Source organism: Ambystoma mexicanum, chromosome 2p (genome assembly GCF_040938575.1).
Source record: "Ambystoma mexicanum isolate Mex_15411 chromosome 2p, UKY_AmexF1_1, whole genome shotgun sequence".
NCBI classification, from domain to species: Eukaryota; Metazoa; Chordata; class Amphibia; order Caudata; family Ambystomatidae; genus Ambystoma; species Ambystoma mexicanum.
In genome coordinates this window covers 1,460,215,446-1,460,239,767 of record NC_090923.1, presented here as the reverse complement: position 1 = coordinate 1,460,239,767, position 24,322 = coordinate 1,460,215,446, and the positions used below count along the sequence as shown (strand labels likewise).

Genomic DNA, 24,322 nt, shown 5'->3' with positions numbered 1-24,322 from the left:
GTCACTCTGAACTGCCACCTTCAGGAAGCATAGTCATGGGGGCAGCTATTTGGTGTGGACATGCACATGTCCCCGTACATCTGAAAAAATGTCACCTAGATGCATTCTATACTGTTATGAGGTGTGGTAGTCTGAATGGTGTTCAATAGATGATGCAGGGTGTAATCATGCATGCTGAGGTGGATGTACTGTGGTAGTACAACATTGTTTGGCCTCCCATTCAAGCAGTTCATTCTACACTATGCATGGTCACACTAGCCACATTGGCACAGTTGCAGTCCTGTACAGTCATGCATTGCTTGCCATCACCATGTTGGCCTGGTTGTGCCTCTTACTTGTTGTCATCGATATGCATTATTTCTTTAATTTGTGCCAGTGATGTGTCATGTTCCGTTTGGGAGGTTCAGGTCTGGAGTGTTTAGCTCTGCATGCAGTCTCCAATCACTGACAATTGCCACCCAGGTGGAGTATGCATCCCCCCTTTCCCAACCAGGTGGAGTATGCGTCCCCCTCCCTTTCCCAACCAGGTGGAGTATGCATACCCCCCCCCCAGCCAGGTGGAGTATGCATCCCTACACATCAGTACCCCAAAGCACTGCCATGGGCCAGTTGTGCAACTCACCAAGCAGCCAGGCACGTGGTCCAGCATGTCGCTCCATGTGACGGGGTAGCATGGAGTAGCGCAGTACCATGGCATCATGTGTTGATCCGGGAAATCGGGCGCAGCAATGTGTGATGATCTTGCTGGAGTCACATACCATTTGCACATTGATGGAGTGGTATTGCTTGCGATTGTGGTACACCGCCTCTATGGCATGGGGGACTACCAATTCCACATGGGTGCAGTCGAGGGCACCAACACAATTGGGCATGCCTGCCAGTGCATGGAAGCCTACTTTGGTGTCGGCTATCTCCTGGCCAGTCCATGCTAGGGATATGTGGGTGCTTGCGTGCTTCAGGAGGGCATCCAGCACTTGGTTCAACATGCGTGAAAATAGTGTCTGTGAAATGCCATGCAGCTTGCCCACTGTGTGTTGATAGGTGCCTGTGGCCAGGAAGTGGAGCACAGACACCACGTTTAGTAGCGGGGGGATGGCAGTGCATATTTCTATGAGGCTGGCAATGTCGTTGTGTATCATGTCCACAATGGTGGTGATGGTGTCCCGGTAAAACCGGTACAGGGTATGGATCTGCTCAGGGGTTAGGTTGAATGGGCTGGGTCTGGTGCGAGGGATTGGTGGCTGCCTACGAGGCACTGCTGGCTGCACTGGTGGTAATTGCTGGGCCTGTCTCAGCCTCCTTCTCCTCCTGCGTCTCCTCTGTGCTGCCTGTTGTTGCTGCCATAGTTGTTGTTGTAGTTGGTGTTGTTGCTGTAGTTTTAGCAGTATTGGCATGTCCTCCAGTGCCATGATTGCAACAGCTAGTGGTAGCATTTTGGTGTTGGAAGGGGTGTGGGTGTGCTCATTTTATACTGACGCAGCCTCCATTGACTCCACCTGTGGGGATTGTGTGCACCTGTGGCGGTTGGCTTTTTTCCCGATTGCTGTTCTCGGGTGGTCCGCGATGCCTGTATGGCCGGCATCGTGCAGCCCGTGATTACCGGCTTCGCGGTGCCGGTATTTGCATGTTCGCGTGGGTTGGGATGTCCTCCTATTACCGCCATGCCGGTATTTGCTCCCCGAAGGGGCGCGTGTACGCGCCCATGCCGCTATTAGAGGCACGTCATTTAGGGTGCCGCTAATAGCGGGTTGCCGGGTCAGAATACACCGGAGCGGTAAGCGATGCCGGTAATCCTTTACCGGCATCGTTTTTCGCTTACCGGCAACCTCGTAATGAGGCCCTATGTCTGCTGGCTCGTCGTCGTCACCGTCGAGAAACCCGTCGTGAGATTCGGACGTTGAATTGGAACCACCTCGTAGCCTGGCACAGCCTCCCTCCCCTCCTCCCGATGATGTGGTGGCGTTTTATGCAATGATGGCTAAGGCATGTGTAGAGTTTGGCTTGGCTCCTAAGAAGAGCGGAAGGAGTGCTTCCTGTTCGACCACATGGGCAAGAGACAGAAGGCAGTGTTCTCTGTACCAATCCTCGACCACGTGTGACAGGAGGGCCTACGTACGATGAGATACCCCTTCTCAGAACCAGCTATCAAAGGAAGACTCGAGAAGAAGTTTAAGGCCCTGGAATTGGCACCAAAATGCTTGGTTTCACAGCCAACTCCTGAGTCGGTGGTTTCAGCAGCGGCTAGCCAAAAAAGCCAGGAATCAGCACAAATGTACCACCCCTCCTGATAATGAGGCCAGGAGACAAGATGCCTTTGGTAAGAAGGTTTTGACCGTGGGAGCGACGATGGTGAAGGCAGACAATTCTCTAGCGATCATGGCTCGCTATTATTGTGAGATGTGGCATTGGTTGGCTCCTCTGCTGGAACACCTACCGGAGGAACATCGAAAGGCGGCTATGATGTTAGTGCGCAAAGGAGAGGAGGCGTCCAATCCTAGTATAAACATTGCGGTGGACCTGGCGGAATCTGGTTTTAAACAGATCAATAATGGCGTGGTTCTGCGTCGACAGGCATGTCTTAAGTTCACAGACTTTTGCCCAGAGGTGCACTACAAAGTGCTGGATATGCCATGCGAGGGGGAGCAGTTGTTTGGGGATAAAATCGATGAGACCCTTAAGGGTATGAAAGAGGACTCTGAGACTGCCAAGTTGTTAGGAGCCCTGCAGAGTGGGTGCTTGTTTCGTCATTTCCATCCCTTTCGTGGGGCTTTGGGAAATACCTGATATGCTTCCCCCAGCGACCGAGGCTACGGGCAACCAGGCTCCTCCTCCTCAGGGATATAGGAGGTTGGCACAGTCGATGCAGAAGAATGGAGACTTTCAGGCGTCCAGGAAAATAACGGGCAAGCCTCTTCCTCCAGAGGGAGGCAGGCTAAACCACAACAATGACTATCAAGCGAAAACCCGGATGGGGGGCAGGGTAGCGCTACACGTGGACGAGTGGTGCAAGATCACGACAAACCGTTGGGTATTGGACACGGTGCGCTTGGGACACTCCCTGGAGTTCAGGTGTTCCCCTACCACCATTGCTCCGGTGTATACTGTACAGCCCCACCTTCACATTCTTCAACAAGAGGTGTTGCTTATGCTGCAGAAAGGAGCTATAGAATTGGTTCCGGTAGCCGAGAGAGGCCAGGGGGGTCTACTCCCGATACTTTGTGGTAAAGAAACCCAATGGCAAGTGGCAGCCCATACTAGATCTTCGAGCGTTGAACAAGACTCTGCAACGCCTGAAGTTCAAGATGCTCACACTTCAGGAGGTCGTGCGGTCTGTGCAGCCGGGCGAGTATCTGGCCTCGTTGGATCTGCAGGATGCATATTTTCATATCCCTATGCGTCGGCGACACTGAAAATTCCTGCGTTTTGTCGTGGGAGAAGATCACTACAAGTTTCGAGTACTTCTGTTCGGTTTAAAGTCTTCCCCCAGGACGTTTACAAAATGTCTGGCGCCGGTGGCGGCCTGGCTCCGAAGAGAAGGTCATCATGTGTACCCATACCTGGATGACTGGTTGGTTCGCGGATCGTCGTAGGGGGAGGTGCAGGAAAGTCTCAGCGCTACCATACAGCTGTTGCAACGACTAGGCTTCGCCGTGAACTTCGAGAAGTCCTCTCTGTCGCCCTCCAAGACTTGATTTTTCTGGGGGCACAGTTTCAAATTCAGCTGGCACTTGTGAGGCCATCAGAAGAAAGGGTTTGGAAGCTCAAACAGAAAGCAGCAGAGTGGAAGATCGGTACAAGGGTGTCAATCCGAACATACATGTCGCTGCTAGGAGCCATGGCGTCTTGCATCCCACTGGTGAGAAACTGCTGTCTCATCATGAGGCCGGTACAGGAATTCCTCGCCGACCGATGGACACAGAGTCGAGGACTGTGGTCTGACAAGGTGGTGATCAACGGTGAGCTGGTGGAAGCGCTTCAATGGTGGCAGTGCTCAGACAACTTGGATCGGGGCATGCCTTTTGTGGAACCGGAATTTCACTTCACAATAGTGACGGATGCCTGTCAGACTGGATGGGGAGCACATCTCGGAGACTCTCAGGTGGAATCACGTTTTCACATCAATGTGCTAGACCTAAGAGCAGTGCATTGGGCCCTAAAATTGTTCCTGCCGTGCAAACATGGGTCGGTGGTGAGGGTGTTGACGGACAATACCACCACAATGTTTTATCTCAGGAAACAGGGGTGCACGCATTCCAGAGTGCTGTCGAAGGAAGCACAGATCCTCTGGCCTTGGGCTCTATTGCACAATATCAACATTGTGGCCTTTCATCTACCAGGAGTGTTGAATGTGCAAGTGAATGCTCTAAGCAGAAAGGTGAGTCAACTGCAAGAGTGGCAGCTGAAGAAGCAGCAGGTGTCCATGCTCTTCCGAAGGTGGGGCAGTCCTTCAGTGGACCTCTTCGCGACGAGGGACAACAAGCGAGTTTGCCAGCAGGTGGCCTCATCCCGTGTCTCTGGGGGACGCAATCTCGTTCCCGTGGATGGTCAGGTTCACTTACGCTTTTCCTCCGTTTCCACTCATTCGACGGACAATCCAGCGGATTCGGAGATACCCATGTCATGTGATTCTGGTGACCCCATTCTGGGCCAGACAACCGTGGTTCTCAGATCTCCTTCATCTGTCGGTGGCAGAGCCGATTTGGTTGGCGGTGACGCCGGACCTGTTGTCTCAAGACAAGGGTGCAGTCTGGCACCACGATCTGGGCTCTCTCAGCCTGGCAGCCTGGCTGTGGACTTCTCCGAGTTTGGACTCTTAGACATTCCTAGTGACTGTCGGCGTATTCTAGGAGCAGCAAGAGCTCCTTCCACGAATGCCTCTTATGCAAGCAAATGGAAAATGTTTTGTGCGTGGTGTAAGGATCAACCTGGAGTGGACCCTTTGAACATTTCGCTGGAGCAGGTTTTGCCATATCTGTTGCAGTTAGCAAAAAAGGGCATTGCAATCTCCTCTATAAAGGTACACTAGGCGGCAATCTCTAGATTCACTCGGAAACGGCATGCAACGCCTCTGTTTAGTGATCATCTTATCAAGCATTTCTTAAAGGGACTGTTTCGAATTTTTCTTCCAGTCAAGAAGTTCCCTCTAGAGTGGAGCTTTAATGTGGTTCTGTCGGGTCTGATGAAGCCTCCGTTTGAGCCAATGTCGTCGACCTCTTTGCAATTTTTTTCTTGGAAAGTTGCTTTTCTAGTGGCCATTACTACGGCCAGAAGAATATCGGAGTTGCATGCTTTAGTGGTGGACCCTCCATTTTTGAGGTTCAACAAGGATAAGGTGGTGTTGGCTACTAATCCGCACTTTATCCCCAAGGTACCAACAACTTTTCATAAACTCTCTTCTATTATGTTGCCATCGTTCTTTGCTTCTGCCTCCACGCCTACAGACCGGTCTTTGCATTCGCTGGATGTGAGAAGAGCGTTGAAGTTCTATTTGAATCATACACAGGACTTCAGTCTAAGCAGCTGTTTGTAGCTTATGGACCTTCAGTCAGAGGACAAACGATCTCCAAACAAAGCTTGTCCCGTTGGGTGTCGTCTGCTATCTCCCTCTGCCACGCAAAGGCGGGGAAACCTTTGCAGAAGATCCCGAGGGCACACTAGACAAGGTCTACAGCTTTGTCAGCGGTATTGTGGTCTGGTGCTCCATTGGCGGACATCTGAGGATGTGCATGTGGGACGGGCGGTCCTACAACGCCTGTTTCAGTAAGCCCCGCAGCTTAGGGGTATCTGTTGTTTAAACTTGATCACTGAATGGGTTTCTTGTCTCATGCAGGTGATTCTGGTTCTATATTGGTTTGCATTTGCACTCTGCCATCTATGATGGATACTGCTATGTAATCTATTCACAGCATGTGAATCCATGAAAGATCCAATGCTGGAGAAGGGAGTGGTTTCTTACTTGTAACTCCATTTCTCCAGCGTTGGTATCTTTCATGGATTCACATGCGCCCGCCAACCGCCCCTGCATGCAAACCTGAATTCGTTTGCTTCCACTTTGGAGGCTAAAATCTGAAGGGAAGCCGCGGGGGCGGGGCTATTTATAGCCTACATCCTATTGGTGGTGGCTAAAGCACCCAAGAAGGACGTCGATAGGACACTGAAGTGTCAAAGTTTTCCATAGGAAAACGCTAAGTTAAAAATTATCGAGGTTCCCAGCCTGACGACGGGGAATATTCACAGCATGTGAATCCATGAAAGATACCAACGCTGGAGAAATGGAGTTACAGGTAAGAAACTACTCCCTTGACTTGAATTCAATGGATTAAAAAAAAGGCTGCTACTTCTAAACCAGAAATATATTCACTGTGCAAACACCTTTGCCAAACAGTTTATTCCCTAATCCATTCAATGGAAAGGAACAATTTCCCTATATAACTCACCTTCAGAACATTAAGCCCGGGACAATACAGATTCAAATGTCTAGATGTTTCCTTTGTGTCTTTATTTTTACAAAATCTGCAGGATGATTCTGCTGGTGTAATCAATCCCCTGCTAAGGACGACTTTGGTCAGTAGAAGATTCCACCTAAATCTGATCAGGATGGATCTATAGAAGCTATTAGCCAAATGAATCAAATAGGGCGAGATTGTCCCGCTTTTTATATTCGTAAGATGACTCATAGAAGGGTAACTGTGAAAGTGTTCCAATGTCTCAGTCCAGTCTGAGTCATATAGGAGCTTTTTAACCTTGGGGTTAGCAATCAAGGACTCAGTGTCCAAATGTCATCTTTTCAGAAGGTTTTCACATGACACACAGAGCTGGGCTTGGCTATATAATTAGGAGTTCCACCCCAAGGTTTCTGCCCTATGCATGTTTTCAGTTCCTTATACAAAGAGCTAGTAACTGGTAGAAGTAATTGTTTGTACAATTATTTGATTCATTTGGCTAATAGCTTCTATAGATCCATCCTGCTCTTGAACCTTGACTCTAACATTCCATGTGTTCTCATTTTGCTTGATCTCTCTTCTGCCTTTGATACTGTCAACCATACCAACCTGCTCAACCGTCTCCGTGATAACCTCGGTATCACTGGTCAGGCTCTGGCGTGGCTGACCTCTTTCCTCTCAAATCGACCCTCACAGGTCCAACTGGGGTCTTTCCTCTCTGACATCTTCTCTACCTGTGGTGTCCCCCAGGGATCTAACCTCTCTCCCTGGCTGTTCAACGAGTATCTGGCACTTCTCGCCCACCACATCGCCGCTCTCTGCCCCTACTTTCAGTGCTATGCGGATGATACCCAACTCATTTTCAGGCTACCCTCGGCCTCCTCTTCTCCTTCCCTCATCTCTGACTGTCTTTCTGCTATCCAGGAATGGTGTGCCGCCAACGACCTCTGCCTTAATGCCAGTAAGACTGAGATTCTACTCATCGGCACTCCCACTCCCTCCTTCCCTGCTGCTCTCTGGCCGGCCTCTCTGGGCCCTCTTCCTACTCCTACCTGCAAGGCAAAAAACCTTGGGGTCATCTTCGACTCCACACTCTCCTTCTCTCCTCACATATCCGACGTATCTAAGAAATCACACTACCAGCTACACCTCCTCAGAGGTATCCTTCCTTTCCTCTCCTTCCCCCAGAAGCTCACTGTCTCTAGAGCCCTGGTTCTCTCTAAGCTGGACTACTGTAACAGCCTCTATCTTAATCTGCCCGCCTCTACTCTCCGCCCTTTGCAACTCATCCAGAACAGGACTGCAAGACTTGTCCTTGGCCTCAAGCCCAGGGACCGTATCTCTCCAGGACTGAAATCACTACACTGGCTCCCAGTGACTGCGAGGATCAAGTTCAAAACCCTCTGCATTGTCCACAAGGCCGTCTGGGGCCTTGGGCCAAAATACCTTCAACTCTCTCTTCCTAAATATCTTCCTTCTCGAGCTCTTCGCTCATCCACCTCCAACTCCCTCAGGGTCAGCCGCTTCTCCAAACAACGAGTTGGGGGCAGATCTCTTTCCACTGCAGGGGCCTCCCTCTGGAACAGCCTTCCTACCTCCCTGAATCTTGAGGAGAACCACCTCCGGTTCCGGAAGCACCTCAAAACCATCCTCTTTGCCTCCGCTTTCTCTCCCCCTCTCCCCTCCTAATACTACTGAAACTGCACTGAATCTGCAACTGGGCCATTCACCGTTCTCGGCCCAGCCACTCTCCCCTGCACTGCCTCCACGGCAACCCCTGCACTACGGGACTATGTCTGTATCCATACAGCCCCCCTTCCCAGCACTTGTCTGCACTTACCTCGCACTTCCCACCAGCTGGCCCTTGTTATTTATCCTGTATGCTGTATGCTTATAACCCTGTACTGCACTTTCCCCTCTCCCTTTCCCCCATGCACTTTTCCCTTCCCCTCTACCCTTGCACTTGCGCGATCTGAATGACACCTGGCCTAGTAAGATCGTTGTCTGTCTCCCCTTGTCCCCCCCCCATTGCCTCGTCGCGCCTTGAAACACTTGTGTATAGGCGCGTTACAAATGCCTTATCATATCATATCATATCAGAGACAATAATTTCCACTGAACACGTGCTTTGATTGAGATCAGGCCTTACTCGAATCTTAGAGCAGCAGAAGGAACAGCATTTGGAACACCCAGAACCCTTCTCCAAATCTTTGCTTCAGCTAAGTCAAACCATTTCGGCACCACATTAAATAAGTGATCATGGGAATAACTTTCCCTTCATAAAATGTCATAGCTTCCATGATGGAGTAGCAACCAAATTTCCGATTAACCATTAATAATTGATTTGATAAAAGAGCAGTTTTTTTTAATTAAAATTTATGGAACATAACAATACCCTGGTGTAGCTGAAATAAAACAAACCAAGTAAGTCATACAAGCAAAAGGCCTAATCACTACATTCTCGAAGAGCCAAACATGAGCTGCACATTTCTTACTCCTGGAGAAGACCAGAATTTCAGGTTTCTTTGGGTTAATAAGAAAGCCATTGTCACTTGCGAATGAAGAAAAGGATGACAACCTTTTTAAGCCTACGCAGGAATGATCAAACAATAAAAAATCATCTGCATAGGCCCTACACTGGAATGATCAAATAATAGAAAATCATGTGCATGGGCTAACCAAGATATTTTCCAAGTTACCAACCTATGGACAAACAAGCATTGCAGGACTCAAATAATCATTTGCATCAGATACATAGAGATTAAAGAAGCAGGCAGCCAGGACACATCCCTGCCTCAAGCCAGAAGGGGTAGCAATGCGTTTGGACAGGGCGCGTCTCTATTCAGGCAAACTTTTACACGAGAATTCTCATGGTACCCAATTATCAATTTTAGCAAAGCATGTGGTACACCACAACTATTTAGCTTTAACCATAATCTTGTGCGATCAACATGATCGAATGCAGAAGATAAATCAACAGAAGCTACATAAGTGTACCCCGCTGGGTTGGACCATGCTATCAATGATATAGATCTATAATTTCGCGGGTCAGATCTTGGGCCCCTTTTAAAAATAATCATGCTCTTAAAATGTATTACAAGAGCGTTTGCCCAGTTAGTAGACTCTGCTTTCAATGCTTTCAAAGTGCTTTTTTGTACGGCCATCGGGACTAGCATCCCTCTAGGACTCACAGGCATTGATCAATTCCAGCACCTTAACCACTTGCACTTGTATATTTGGGTATGGGGTCATTACAGAGACAGCGTGGAGTGAGTCGGGATCCTTTTTAGCTTTACCGATGGCATAAAGGTCTGTAAACAAAAATTAACCGACCCGTGCTTTGTAATGGCATTCAGCTGGGAGGTAATGGGGGAAATATCTCGCCCATTAATTAAAGACCAGAAATCACTTAAGTCCTTTTTGATCCGGACTCTAAGCATAATTTTGGTATCCCTGTACGAGGGCCGATCGTCTAAATTTACATTCTTGTACTTTTGTTCCGCTGCATTGCAGCTAGCCTGCCGTAAAGCAGTAGGAAAATTAGAACTCTTTATTAGCCTGATTACACGCCTCATATCTACTTTCATGGAGGCCAGATGATCATCAAAGGCATGTAAGTGTTTCCTATTTGTTTTCCCCATTTTCATCCCAAAGTTATTCAGAGCGACATTCATAAGGCCTTCAATTACAGAGTCAAAATAATCTACATTAAAGACTTACATTTTCCATTCTAATGTTGTGTGACACATCACCCACTTAAATTCTCTATTCATGATCCCTATATTATGCGTGGACCACCAAACGCATTACAGCATGAGGTAACTTTCAGGTCAATTGGTCTTCCTAATAACTTCTCCTCTGTTTACAATAAAAATTAAAAATGATCCCTTAGAATACAGTGATCACTCCAGGTGTTTTTTACAATACTAAGATCAGAGCAGATTTGAAACAAAGATTGGTCAACAAAGATGTAGTCCAAGGTTGATTCGCTCACACCCCGACACCAAGTATAAACTCCACCAGCCATCCTCCCAATCTGGACATTTAGCAAATGCAGGCCTCAAGAGGCAGTAGCGCAACACTGTTTCCTGCTGGCTATAAAACCCAGGGAATATCCCACTGATCGCAATCCAACTCTTTCCAAAGACAATTGCAGTTTAAATCACCAGCAAGAATTACACGTAGGAAGCCAAATCTGGATTTCCATAAATAGACCAAGTCATTAATAATAAGTAAAAAATCCTCCAAAACACACACACCTTTGTGCCAATAAATATTGACCAAAAGAAGATGAAAATTGTCTTCAGATATCGAAACCTCGACAGCCAGCACGCCATAAGCAAGGTTCTGAATCTGACGGGCAACTAAGCCATAACCGCTTCCTATTGCAGTAATCAAGCCACCAGAGGGTCTGCCCCCAGAACTCGATTTAGCAAGCTGATGGGAAACCTGAAAACCATACACTACTGATGGGGATGTTAGCCAAGTTTCGTGAAGCAGCACACAATTGCAGCTTCTCAAGAGTAGTAAAGTCTCAACATTACAGAGCAAGTGTGTGCTGCCCCTAGAGTTCAGAGTGAGGACCTTCAGATCTTCATTCTTAACACAGTGTGCATTATCGACCCGCCCTATACCAAGAGAACGTGTTGACCTCTGGTCTCTAGGTTTTAAAAGCAAATTGCCTCTCCTGGTATCTTTCCTCATCACTAATACGTTGGCCACCACTGTACATAGAGACGTTGAAATTAATTTCAGGATGAGGCATGTGGATTTTAGTATCATAATACGACCAATCGGTCAATAGAAAATCCCATGTTCTTTAAATATGCCCTTTCTGAAAGAATCAAATCTCTAACCATTCTGGAGCCAAAATATAATAGAGATTGTTGGTACTCTTGGTCAGAAGGGAATTGCCATAACATTTCCGTGCTGCACTGCCCAATTGGGCAGGGCAGAGACTGATATGCAAATGGATATTTCCCATCTGCTACCTTTTTTGTATTTTTGGACCGAACTTAGGGTTGGTCACCCTAAGTTACCTGGGGGCAACCGGACGTGGACTTCCCTGCTCACTGCGCTCAGAGGGGCACAGCTCCACCTCACTGATGAGGCCCAACAAGGCTAAATAAAACACGTGTATGGGGTTGCTGTTGGTACTCTTGTTCAGAAGGGAATTGCCATAGCATTTTGGTGATGGACTGTGTGGGCAGGACAAAGACTGATATGCAAATGGATATTTCCCATCTTTGAAAGGTGCAGTGAGCAAAAAGCAGATGGCTGCGAATTCTCAAAGTGGTTAAAAACCACTAAACAGGTTATCATGCCGTGTTCTATCAAGAGAGGGTGCCTGCTACCTTTTTTGTATAATAGAGATTGTGTTGTAGTCTGCTTATTAGGAAAGACCACCCTCTCAATAGCAACTGAAGATAGTGCACCTAAAGTGGGAATTTCAGCAAAAATCAGCAGAACATTTGTATGATTCAGACAGATCGAAAAGTTGTCCCCAAGAAGATTAGAAAGCACTAGTGTGTTCTGTTCGGCTTGGTCTGGATGGTTGTTATGAAATCCACAGTTTGAGTGCTCCTAGGGGTTTATCCATGTCAAATATTCCAGATTTGACCCATAGCAAAGACCCACTGTTGCTTAAAGTACTATAGGGTTTATTAAGCCCTTGATTCGCAATTTACGATTTCATTTTATTAATATGATCCCATGCAGGGGCGGGAGTCATAGGAGCACCACCAGGGGGCTTTGTCCAGATCCTTTCCGTATTATGGAAGAGTTGGGGGGCGTCAGGTCTCATAGATAAAGGAAAATACAATTTGTTGAGTAAACCACCCAAGTTCAATTTTTGTCCCACCCCAACCCCTGGGAAAAGGCCAGAGAATTTGAGAGTCCATTAGAAATAGAATTGATGGACATGGTGCACGAAAGTCCCAAAATTGGAGTTACCATGAACCCTCTCCACCTCTTCTAGTGCTCAGGGCTCATATGTTTTTACCACAGCCTCACACTTTGAGATCATTCTGTTCTATACTCCTAGCCCCCACAGGCGGCCCACAATCACCCTTTGTGAGAATATGGGGCATCAAAGGCTCTCTCCTAAAAAACAGAGAAAGTGTAGTGCAGGGCTCAATAGGGCCAGGGGATTCTCGTGAGTCAATTGTACAGAGAGATTCATCCTTAAAGCTTACCATCTTGGCCATAGTTTGCATCCCTGCATCCACCTTTGCTAGAAAAGATGGGAAAGAACTCTTGTTTTTGATTCCCCAAATTAGGTCTTGATGACACAGAGAGTGTAGATTGGGAGGGAATATGAACCTTTATCACAATTGGAGTACAACGTTGTTACAGGAATTACTGTAGGGCTATCAAGAGAATGTATTGGAAGGTCAGCAATGAGCTATCACAAGGCATCTGAGACCCAACTACTAACAAAGTATTCAAATCGCTAGCGCTTTCACAGTCAAATGTGTCAGCACACTAAATTGCCCTTTAGTCTGATTCTGTACCTTTTTTTTAATAGATTTAACAATTGTAAGGTTTCGCAGAAACGTACGGGAAGAAGTATTTTTCTGTTTCACCAATTTCTGATTTTTTTAGCTTCTTTTGTTTACCGCCCGTAGTGTCTAACCCCCCCGCCCTCCTGTCGCCTGTAAATGAGCCACACCCCTTGTTAACATAGTATGTGCCGCTGTGTGCAGTTAGCCTGGGAGCCGTGGAGTCCTGATAGGGTCAAGGGGCACAGGGGTTGCAGGGGTGTCCCCCGCATGTTCAATGTAATAATGTCCCTGCACAAAACGGCAATATTTTGGCACATTTTTTGCCAGGTGGCTTTTTTGTCAGGCAACATTTTTACTGGGACATTATTACATGGAACCCTTCTTTTGGGGGCATGTCATCCTTAAAGCCTGCACCCGGCATGGTACGTGCGAAGTGTGCGGCTGTGTGCAGTTTTGCAGTTCTGCTGTCCTATGTCATGTGCTCCTCTTCTCTGCTGACTACCAATTGCAGACTGCTACCTCACTAAGCAGCTGAAGACGGAAGACTTCACTGGGACAACCGTTGCCCATTCCTCGTATTTGTAAGTTTTCCCCATTGCAATATCCGAACATGATTTTGTTCTGACTTCTGTTGTGACATTTGCCTCAAATTGTGGCAAACTGTGACGGGTTCCGCCGGGTCCATTCTGAAGAACGATTGTTGGCCCATCATGATACTGATGGTATCGACATCCTGATAACTTGCCTCCTTTGCCTTGCTTTCCTTTGTCTTCCCTCCCTCTCTCTTTCCACATCTCCCTTTCCTCTTGACAGAGGAGCCCTCTTCCTATCACGTTGCAGAAGCGCTGTGCAAGGAGCCCCATATCTGCACGCCAAGTGAAGCATGCAGCTATCTGCCTGCGGGGCACTACAGGTACTATGGACATAACGGCCATACAAGCTTCTCCTTGTTCTCCCTGTCCTCTCTCAGAGGAAGCGCAGGGGCCTGATAACACAGCATAACTATTGAGTACTCCACAAGACTGCTTGGAAGGAGGCAGTACGGAATAATAAGGCAGTCCTAATGGGGTCTTGTCGAATAAAAGGGCCTACACTAAGAAAAACCTATTACCAGTCCTTAGGCTAAATACAAAAAGAGTGTGGTATAAGGTTTCACAAGAAAGAAAGAAGTGTTCACAAATGATAAATCAGGATGTGGTAGCAGGGGGTCTCCCTTTCTCACGCTTTGATCATGGGACACGGTGGGACTCCTGAGCACAGCATACGCTCGAACTTTCCCAACACGAGACAACAGTTCTGCTCTCAGATATCAGGATCGTCGGTGGTTAAGTCTCTTTTCTATTAAAAGTCTCTTGACTCCGAGAACCTGATGTGGTCAAAATAACAAACACAGGTTCCTTTCTGTAGGCACATTGGGTGATGAATTTTTACCCCTGGATCCCCATCTTGTGCAGTCCCCCCTCGTCGAGTTTCTGGCTGGTGGCAGCGGTTACCACACGAAATATTCCACCGGAATATTTCCTATGGGATTTCCCATTCATTTTAAACGCACCACTTTTTTGGTGCAATGTTAAAGATACCGCTGGGTTATTTATTTAATATTTATTCCCTGGTTGGGTCCTTTTGCCAGGACTCAGTTTTAAAATGGCATTTGTGTTCGCCTCTGTAACTCCAACCCAAGTCGAGCCCTTTGTTCCACTTTTTGGCGGGCTTCTACACAGAAGCCTCCAAAAGTGTTGCCACTCTGTCTGGGTCTGCAGGATGTGTGGGAGGGGGGTTTTGGCACCCTGGACTGAGTTGCCTCGGCACTCTTGTGTGATTGGCCTAGTGGTGAGCCGCCCGGCTCACCACTTAGCATGTTTGAGTGACAGCTAGGACTGATGAATGGGGGTTTTCTGCATAAAAGCAGGGCTTTGGGGACTGGAACTTCAGAAGTCACCACAGGACCCAAAGAATCCGAAGAGGGAGGGAGAAGCTGAGCCGACCTGCAACGACGACACCACCGGTGGAGCCCTGCTGAACCGCCTCGCCACTACCCAACGACAGAGAAGATCTTCATCCCGGAGAGTCTTCTTCCTCTGAACTAGGTGGGGATAACCAGTTCGCCCTCTTTTTTGCCTTCCTGGATCATCTCGTGGTCGAACCGCCCGTGCCAAGCACCCCGGCGGCCGGATAGCCACGCTTCACCACTACCGCGAATAAAAGGGTAGTACCTTTTAATCGAGAAACACCGCGGCTGGTTTCTTCCCTGGCAGTGCAACGACCTCCAGCTTTCCTCCACGTCGAGATCTCCTCTTCCCCTGGACGAAGCACCGACTTGCACCCGCTGCCAGGAACAACTGCCCCCGCTGGAGGTTTATCACCATTTCAGGTACTGTGTCCCGCCTGGTCTCCCTTGCAACAGACTGTTCAAGGTGTCCTGTAAATCCTTGACTTTCTATCCTGGGGTGACTTGGGACCTGCAAACTAACTTTTCCTGACTTGATCCAATCCTTTTTGAACTATCTGCAAAGACTCTTTAAAGTACTATTCAACTGTGTGATCTTGGACACATTCCGCCTTGCAATCTCCAAGAGTGGGCCTGGCCTATAACTTTCTTGCTCCTCAGTAGACTCTGCCTTTTCTGACATGCTCTGGTTCTCTTAAAGTGTTGGTGTTGTGTATTTTTGCTGAGCCCGCTAGAGTGTGTCGGGTCCCAGGACATGAATAGCACCTAATAGATAGCAAGGTTTGGAATGCAACTCTTCCCCCACGTATGTAGCTCGCTTCCAAAAACAGAAGCGCTGTGTTCTATTCAACAACTCAAAGATGCCTCCACACTCACAAATTGCAAATTGTTACTAGAATAGATGTTTGAAGGTGTCATAGTTGTCGGAGATGTCCATCATCACACCAAGTTCAAAGAAACCCAATAAAAGGGGGGTGTTAAACATGTCATAGCTGATTGTTTGATATGCATTTTGTATATATGTAACTGATGTACGTAATTCACTCGCTTGCGTCCCTCGAGGTCTAGAGATACACGTTGCGGGGCGTGAGACCGAGTTGGCCAACTGAGACTTTTGCTTTGCAATAAACCCTAGCTTTGGGAATACAACCTCGTGTCTGGCGTATCTATCGTGTGTGGTGACTCGCCTTGTTTCTATAGACGTTAGGGACCCCTAGGGGCCCCTTTCACTACCCAGCTAAACTCCTGGAAACACACATATATAGGACAACCCAAAAATTCATAGAAGAATACTGCCTATTAAACCAGGCACAAGTTGGCTTCAGACTGATGAGAGGAACAGAAACAGCACTTATTTCAATCTAATGGTCTAAAGGCAAACGCAGACTCAAACAACAGCACCTCTCTGATACTTTTAGACCTCTCCGCAGCATTCGACACAGTTAACCACGACATCCTCATCATGAGACTGGAAGAATTCGGAATCACCGACAACGCCTTACTTTGGATCAGATCCTTCCTAATAAACAGAACAGAAACAATATGGATGAAACCTTACAAATCAAGCCCACGAGAATCATCATGCAGAGACCCATAAGGATTATCCTTCTCGCCACTACTAATCAACATCTACCTGTCACAGCTAATTAAAATCATCGAAAGACATGGCCTCACCTGTTACAACTATGGTGACGATATTTAAATCTACAAAATACAAGACTCACAAGAAGACAACTCAACACTAGAGAACGGCCTTTGTGAAATATACAACTGGATGAACTTAAACTACCTCAAACTCAACCTAGGCAAAACAGAAATAATGATCATCACAAAAAACGGAGAAGACAATCTCTACATCCCATGTCCAACTGAACTTGGTGAAACCCCAGCCCAATAATCGATTGTAAAAAACCTAGGAGTCCTGATGGAAAACAAACTCGCCCTAGAGCCACAAGTAAACACCCTAATCAAGAAATGCTTCTTTCTCCTGCGAGCGGCTAAAAGAATCCTACCATTCCTCTCATTCACCAACAGAACAACTACCGTCATCGCTCTCATCATGTCCAGATTAGACTACGCCAACAGCCTATATCGAGGCATGCCTTAACGACTCCTAAATAAACTCCAACGCATACAAAATGCAGCGGCCCGACTGCTCCTTCTCGAAGAGAACACATCGCATCAGCGCTGAAAACGCTACACTGGCTACCCATCAAACAGCGGATCAAGTTCAAAACAAAGTTCATAACGCACAGAGCAATCCACGACTAAGGTGCAGAGTTCCTCAGAAGAAAACTAAACATACACCACACTACAAGGCCACTCCGATCCAGCAGCGACATTCGTTTAGAACCCAAATCATACAACAAGAGCAAACTCGAAGGATCCTCTTTCTCTCACTTCGCCCCAAAAACCTTGAACGAACTACCAAAGAAAATACGGAACACCTACAATTCAGGAAACTCCTCAAATCATGGCTCTTCACCCCATAACCAAAAATAATGCTTATAAGGACATACACAGCAGAACTAGGCTGAGAGAAGAACCTATCCCGATTCCCTACGCCGTCGACCCTTATAAAAGTAAGGATATACAGATCTACAACATATCCACTTATCAATTAAAAGACAGACCACATCGAATCATACCAAATAACACCCACAGATCATTCAGGATGTAGAGCAAGTTATGACCCAGCAGTTACACCTGGCACACCGTGTAAACACGGGCAGCAATGGACCACCAACCGTAAATAGATAGGAAGGAGCCGGGAATTATAATATAACACTGCTACCTCAGCAGGGATAATGCTTGCCCTCCTGGGTGTACTAAGCTCCATAATTTAGCTGGAGGCCAGCCTTACCACTGCCCTGAAACTAGACAGTCAGAAAGGGAAGAGAAAGAATATACCTACCCAATGGACTACCGACAGTAAATAGATAGAAAGGAGCAGGTGAATGATAATATAACACCACTATCGAACTAGGGGATAATGCTCGCCCAACCGGGGGTACTAAGCCCCAATACATTTTCCAGAAACCAGCCACGGTATCGCCCCAGAAACTAGACAGTCAGTAAAGCATGAGAAAGAATATACCTAACCCGTATGACAACCTGATACATGAAACAAACTACAAGGATTAAGAGACAGCTAACCCACTGACCAAAACCTCAAATTTCTGCATACTTAATTCACACAAAAACCCACACAACCACCTCTCTCACAGCAAACTGCACATACTTCACCACACTGCAACAACAATCAATCAACACATAGATCGCAACAACAGCACGCAAGGACTCGCTTCGATCCGGGATGCACACCCAAGCTCAGCGCAGGGTAAAAATCGAACTGAAGCTGCCAACAGTACACCACCTTCTCACTTTCCTACACCCTCTTCACCCACTAACCCACCCCCCCACCTCTTTGTTTACAGATCCTCATGAGCGCCTGGACACCAACTCTGTTGGTGACAGTGCGCTATATAAATACCTTTAACATTAACATCTTGTCTCAAGTTTGTTGGGTTTTTTTTGGCAACTGCCTGCATCTGCTTTGACAGCACCGCCACTTCAGCCTTTAGGATGGATACATCGTCATCTACTGTGCTCACTCTTTCCTCTGCCTCTGTCAGCCTCTGATCAGTCTTCTCCAGCCATACTTTGGTAGACCCAATGGTGCTGTTAACATCAGTTTGCTATGGACTGCCGAGAACCCCTCCTGCATACAGGCCATCATGCGCTTGGTCTCACAGAGTTCTGTCGAAGTAGTGGCAGCATCCATGGTCTCGGTCACTGTCACTGTCTCCGGGTTGCCTCGGGCTAGTCTTGGCAAATTGGTTGATGGAGCTCTAATTTTTCATACTCCCCTTCATTATTGTAGCAGGGTGTGGTGATACCTACCAGAAGTGAGAAGGCCAAAGCACAGCAATGTGGGGGGATCTCGGGACAGCCAAGCACCTGTTCAACAGTGAGTATAGACTGTCTAGAGGATGGGGATTTTGTATTTGTTTGTTTTATAACTGACCTTTTATGTCTGTTTTATAACTGTGTTTGTTTTTATTGAACTTTTGATGTATGTTTATTTTTGAATTTTTTTTAAAAAAAGCAAACATTTGTATAAAAAATTGTAAGATTATATGGCAACAACTAATTCAAATGTAAAAGTAAGAATATGCAAAAGGTTTTTTTAAAACTAAAATGCACAATAAATAATAAAAAAAAAACAGTGAGTAAAACACAGATCCATAAGGTGCAAGGGCCAGGTAGCCTAGACGACAGGGGGCAGCAGAGCACTCTCCCAGGGGCCATGCAATGCAACTGCCCCACTGCAGTACTATAGGTGCTCATTTGCCGATCCAGAGGATGAATCTACTGAAGGCCAGCCCACAGCAGGATTACACCTGCAGGGTTTTATCACATAGGATATGCGTGCACCAGTAGCGAAACTCGCAGCCACCACACAGCACCCCAGGGCTCACACACCCACACACTAGTGTGCCAGCTGATCCCCCAACAGGCCAGCAGGTTATCACGCTTCCCCCCCGATTTCACTCAGACCAGGTTAGTATGTCTTTGTGCACCCAACCACGATGGGCAGTCCCTCCAGTAGTGGGCATGGGGCCTTGGTAACATAAAATGATCAGGCACCCCTCGCCAGGCCACTGGTCACAGCATGGAAGGGGGGAGGGAAAGTAGCCCTGACATCCAAGAACATTCAAAAAAGTATGTGGAGTGTGCAGGCTCTCATGGGTGCTCCATAGTCCTAACCCTGCGTGGGCTGCAGTGTCTCTGCAGAGCTCGTTGGACCAGCGGTAGACCCCTGCAGCAGATCTGCCCAGTCCCTTTCTGGCAGCGTGTCCCCAGAGTCAACCCAGATGGTAGAAGGAGGATTCTGGGAGCCTTGATATCACTGACGCAGGCCACTTTATTCAGCCCGGGCCACAAGTCATTGAGGTGGCGTGGAGCTCAAGCAACAATTGCGGCAGGGCTCCGCCACCGTGTCTCCCTCTGCAGTCCGCCATACCACCGCCCCACAGCATGGGCGCACCAGCTCCGGTGACACTGGGGCTCTAAGTAAGATGTCTGGAGGCGCTTTGCTGTACCCCTCCCACCACAACTCACCTTCGCTTGCCCAGCAGGCCAGGGTAGCGGGCACTCAGACCCAGGATGTGCACGGCTTGCCGGCAGCTCGCAGGCCTTTTTGCTGCCATCAGTGCAGAGTCCCGCGTCTCCCGCAGGGGATCTTCAGGCAGCCCTATTTCAGGCTCAGGATATTGCCCGCAACTTGCAGTGCCCCAATCCACCGATATTCAGGGGTCAGGGAGGATATGACAGGGGTTTTCGTCCGTTGTAAGCTCCAGGGTTAGCAGAGCTCTAACGGAGCACCACCATCTTGGCTCCCTCGCAACAACATCCCCACGAAGACCTCTTGATAGTAAAGAGTAGATGACTTTGCACTTCATGCCCAAAGCCTTTACATTGTTCCATCTTTCACAGGAGATCAATCTTCTGGTTTGCTTCCCTCTGCCTCATCCATCCAAGATGGAGGAGAGCTTCTATCATGTGCACCCCAAGATGGCTCTGAATTATTACATCGTTAAGCTGAGTGACCTCTGAAAGGATGGCCAGCTCTTTGTCAGCTTTATCAGCTAGGTCAAACAGGCCCAATACCAAACAGACCCTGTCCATGTGGATTGTTCTGTGCATTTCACCATGCTAGGCTTAGATGAACAAAAGTCTCGGATGGTCTTCAGGCTTTTTTTTCTAAATGGTTGGTATCTACATCTGTCTTGCCCAGTGGTGTTCCTGTCGTTGACATCTGTCAGCCAGCTACTATATATGAGCATCCTTGCACACATTTTCAGAAACATTTATAACCTGGATTCCTTGTTTATGGTCAAGTTGCACATTTCAGTCGTTCAATATTCCAGAGTTTTGTGGTGCAGGTGTTGGCTCCTCGCTCTTCCCATCCTCCAAGTGCTGTACTTTTGGAGTCTTTCTAATACGAGGAATTTGTAGGCGGAAGGAATCCATGAGAGCAAATTTCTTACCTTTGGTAATGTTTTGTTTGATGGATTTGTTTCTTCTCCCACACACTCCTCTTTGGCCTCCCACCTAACTGTAATATGGAATGCTCACACACAGAGTCATGGGTGCCAATAAGGCATAGCAGAGTTGATATAGAGTAGCAATGTGCAATCTGGTGGCTGAAAATGTTTCCAAAGCCAGGCTTGGGAGGATAATTCTACGATGAGGAATCTGTTGGAAAAATAAATGATCCACCAGAAAGAACAAATTACTTGCATTCTGGTATGTTCTAAGCTGTCAGGGCTTATAACTTTGGAGAAGCTGTTAAAATACAGCCCTGGTTTATAATGTGTATATGAACATGCTACATTTCTGGGTGGTGTTTTGCAAATAGTAAGCTGGACATGAGGCTCCGAATGTCATATTAGCTTATTTGTTTTTAATTGAGAAAGGGCGGTCGGTGGTTTGGGTGCCTGGGGGAAACCCTTTTGTGAAATATTATTTGCAGTTTTTTCTTTTTATTATTTCAGTGTAATAGAACATATTTCATAGACCGTATTGGTTCTTTGAGGGTGAAAACTAAACAGTTCTGGGAGCTATGAGGAAGGATCTCTTCATATTCTCCTTTTTTAATTGTATTTATTTTGCATTAGTGACCACCTTTTTGTTAATTTTTAAAACCTTTTTTGTTATTGTTACTTTTTCCATTTTTGCTAATTATATTTTTGCTCTTCTTCTTGCTATTTAATGTGGGTGCATGAGCCTTTTCACTTAAGATAACAGATCTTTTCTAACAGTTTTCTTTCAGAGACTGGCTGCAGTCTGAGATGCAGATCGAAACGTACAAGGATGTTTTGTCTGAGGCGGAAAGGTATGTAGATTTTGCCAGCATTGGGTTTATGGGAAAGTCTGAGTGTGAAATTCACACATGCCTCTTGCTTGCAGACCCTTTGCAGACAAGCTCCCATGCATGCATACCTGAGAGCCCTCTAAAGAATGGGGCTGTGAGCAAGAGGCTTATGTACACGAGTGCATGTCTGAGAATAGGTCTGTGTGTATAAGGAATGCTTGAATGAGAGCTTGTCTTTGTATTGGTCTGAGAGTCAGTGTAAGCTCAGTTGTGAAGGGTGCACAGCAGGAACATCATGACAGTTGGGGATCATTTGGGGGAAAGATGACAGCAGTTTAAGACTCTTGGTATCACTTGAGGGAAGAGAATGTAGTTCTTAAGTGCAATATTAATACCAGTAACTGTCTGTATTTTCTTGTGATTTATAAAGTGTTTTTGCCAAAGCGTTGCACATATTTACAAACAGCGGTACAATAAGATGAAATGGTGCAATTGAGATTAGCAGACACTAAAGAATCTCAAGGAGGTATGCTTTTAAAAAAGGATGGAAAATATGAAGAGAGGGGGCGACAGCGATGTCAGGGGGCAAAGCGTTCTAGAGTTGGGAGCCAGAAGGGAAAATGAGCGGAAAGGAGGAGGGAGGCAATAAGAAGGTCAGCTGCATTGAAGGATAGAAAAGGGTGAATCCAACGGATGTTAAAGAGACAAAAGCAACAGGTGCAAGCAGTTGAGATGGGAGCTGAGAAAGAAAGAGTAGAGTCAAAGATGACACAGAGATTATGTGCTGAGGCAGAAAAAGATAAAAAAGAGGGAGGGAAAGGAGTCCAGATGGAGGAGAAGATGGTGGGAAAAAGAGGATCTCTGTTTTATAGAGATTAAAGTGGGGCAAATGGTGTGACATCCAAGCCTGGACAGCAGAAAGACCACTTGAAACTGAAGCATGAATATAGTCAGAAAAGGAAGTGAATGGGAAGGCGATCTGGGGGAGTCTGTGTAAAAGTGTGAGGAAGGTTTGAAGGATTCAATGAGTGAGAGGAAAGGTACATTATATATGGAAAATAATAGCAGGACAAGTACAGAGCCTGCAGAACACCATAGTGAAGAGGGCAAGGAGAAGAAGTGTGACCAGTTCAGGACATTGAGTAGTTGCAATTGTAGAGGTATGAGTGAAACCAGTTGATCAATCCAGAAAACTTGAGTGCAGTGATAGCAGAAAGCAGAAGGGGGTGTTCGACAACGTCAAAGGAGGCAGAGAGGTCTAGAAGAATAAGAATAGAAGTCGATTTATAATGTGCAATAAGAAGGGAATTGGTGACGTTGCGGAGAGCCATTTCTGTTGAGTGTAATGGGCGGATCAGATTGAGTTGGAGGAAGAAAGGAATGGAGGTTCAAATAGGATGAGATTTGAGAATGGACAGCTCTTTCAAAGAGTTTGCAGAGGAAAGGAAGGAGAGAGGTCGGAAATTAGTAACAAAATGGTCAAAGGAGGGTTGTTTAGAAAAAAGGATGTTGGAGGCATGCTTGAAGGAAGATGGATGTGGACAGGGAAAGATTTAATAGAGATGTCAAATAGGTATAGATTAATGGGATAAAAAGATTAAGGTAAGGACTTAGGTGGGGAAGCCGTTGCATAGTTGTGGGAAAAAAGGGATGCTGTGTCAAAGCCCCATGCTGGAGAACGACAGTTACAGGTAAGTAACTTGTTCCATACCTTTAAAGATATTCACGTGGTTCAATGAATAGTGGTTAGTGTTATTTGAGCTGTTCTTTAGTTTTGTGGCTAGGCCTCTATATTTTCTTTTCTCGCCCTAGAGCTCCTTTTCCCATCTCACTCTCTCTTTTTGGCCTCTCCCTTTACTCTGATCAGGCTTTTGGTTCCCTTGCATCCACTACTTTAATCTAGGTAATTTGTATAGAGATTCTTCTGCTGCTGCACTGGAGTAGCCCCTTTTTTTCTTGCATCTGTTTTGGTTCTCCTGGGTTTCACCTCCTCTTCTTCTCTCTCTCTAGGGTTACTTCCATTGATCCATTCTCTGGGGCTCACTTCCTCTTTACTCAGATGTTCTCATTCTCTCCCCTCTTGTGCTTCTTTCCTCATCTCCCTTCTTTGGGATTCACCTCTCTTCTCTCCTCTCTGGGATTCACTGCTATTCTCCGCTCTCCGGGGTCCTTTCCCAGTTTAATTTCTCTGGGGTTCACCTTTCTTCTCCCTTCACTTGTGCTTATTCTTCTTCTCCCCGCTCCAAAGTTTCCTCCTGGTTGGCTCAAGGGTGATCCTTATTTCGTCCTTTCCATCTCCTCTCTTTGCCCTTGTTCACACTGTTCCAGCACACTGTTCTTTCTTTTTGCAATTATCTATACTAGCGACCACATCGCCTTAACATGGATCTTTGTCTTTCCCCTGTTCCATGTTGACTTTCTATCTCAGTCCCAACTCGGCCTCCTCAATGATCTTTCTAGCTAGCTTTTCCTTCTGTCTCATCTCGCTCTATGTTTTCCCTCCTATGCTGTTCTTCCTAGTTGCTCTTCCTTACTTTTCCCTACTCCA

General features: G+C 46.8%; 1 protein-coding gene across 6 annotated transcripts in view; it reads left to right on the top strand.

Annotated features, from left to right (window-relative positions):
• FANCA (FA complementation group A) overlaps positions 1–24,322 on the top strand; it is a 3,206,914-nt gene that overhangs the window by 1,970,121 nt on the left and 1,212,471 nt on the right. For all 6 annotated transcript variants that reach the window (XM_069646037.1, XM_069646039.1, XM_069646038.1 and 3 more), the window contains one exon: positions 21,722–21,795. In XM_069646037.1, coding sequence (XP_069502138.1) covers positions 21,722–21,795 — 74 coding nt within the window. The remainder of the gene's footprint in view (positions 1–21,721; positions 21,796–24,322) is intronic.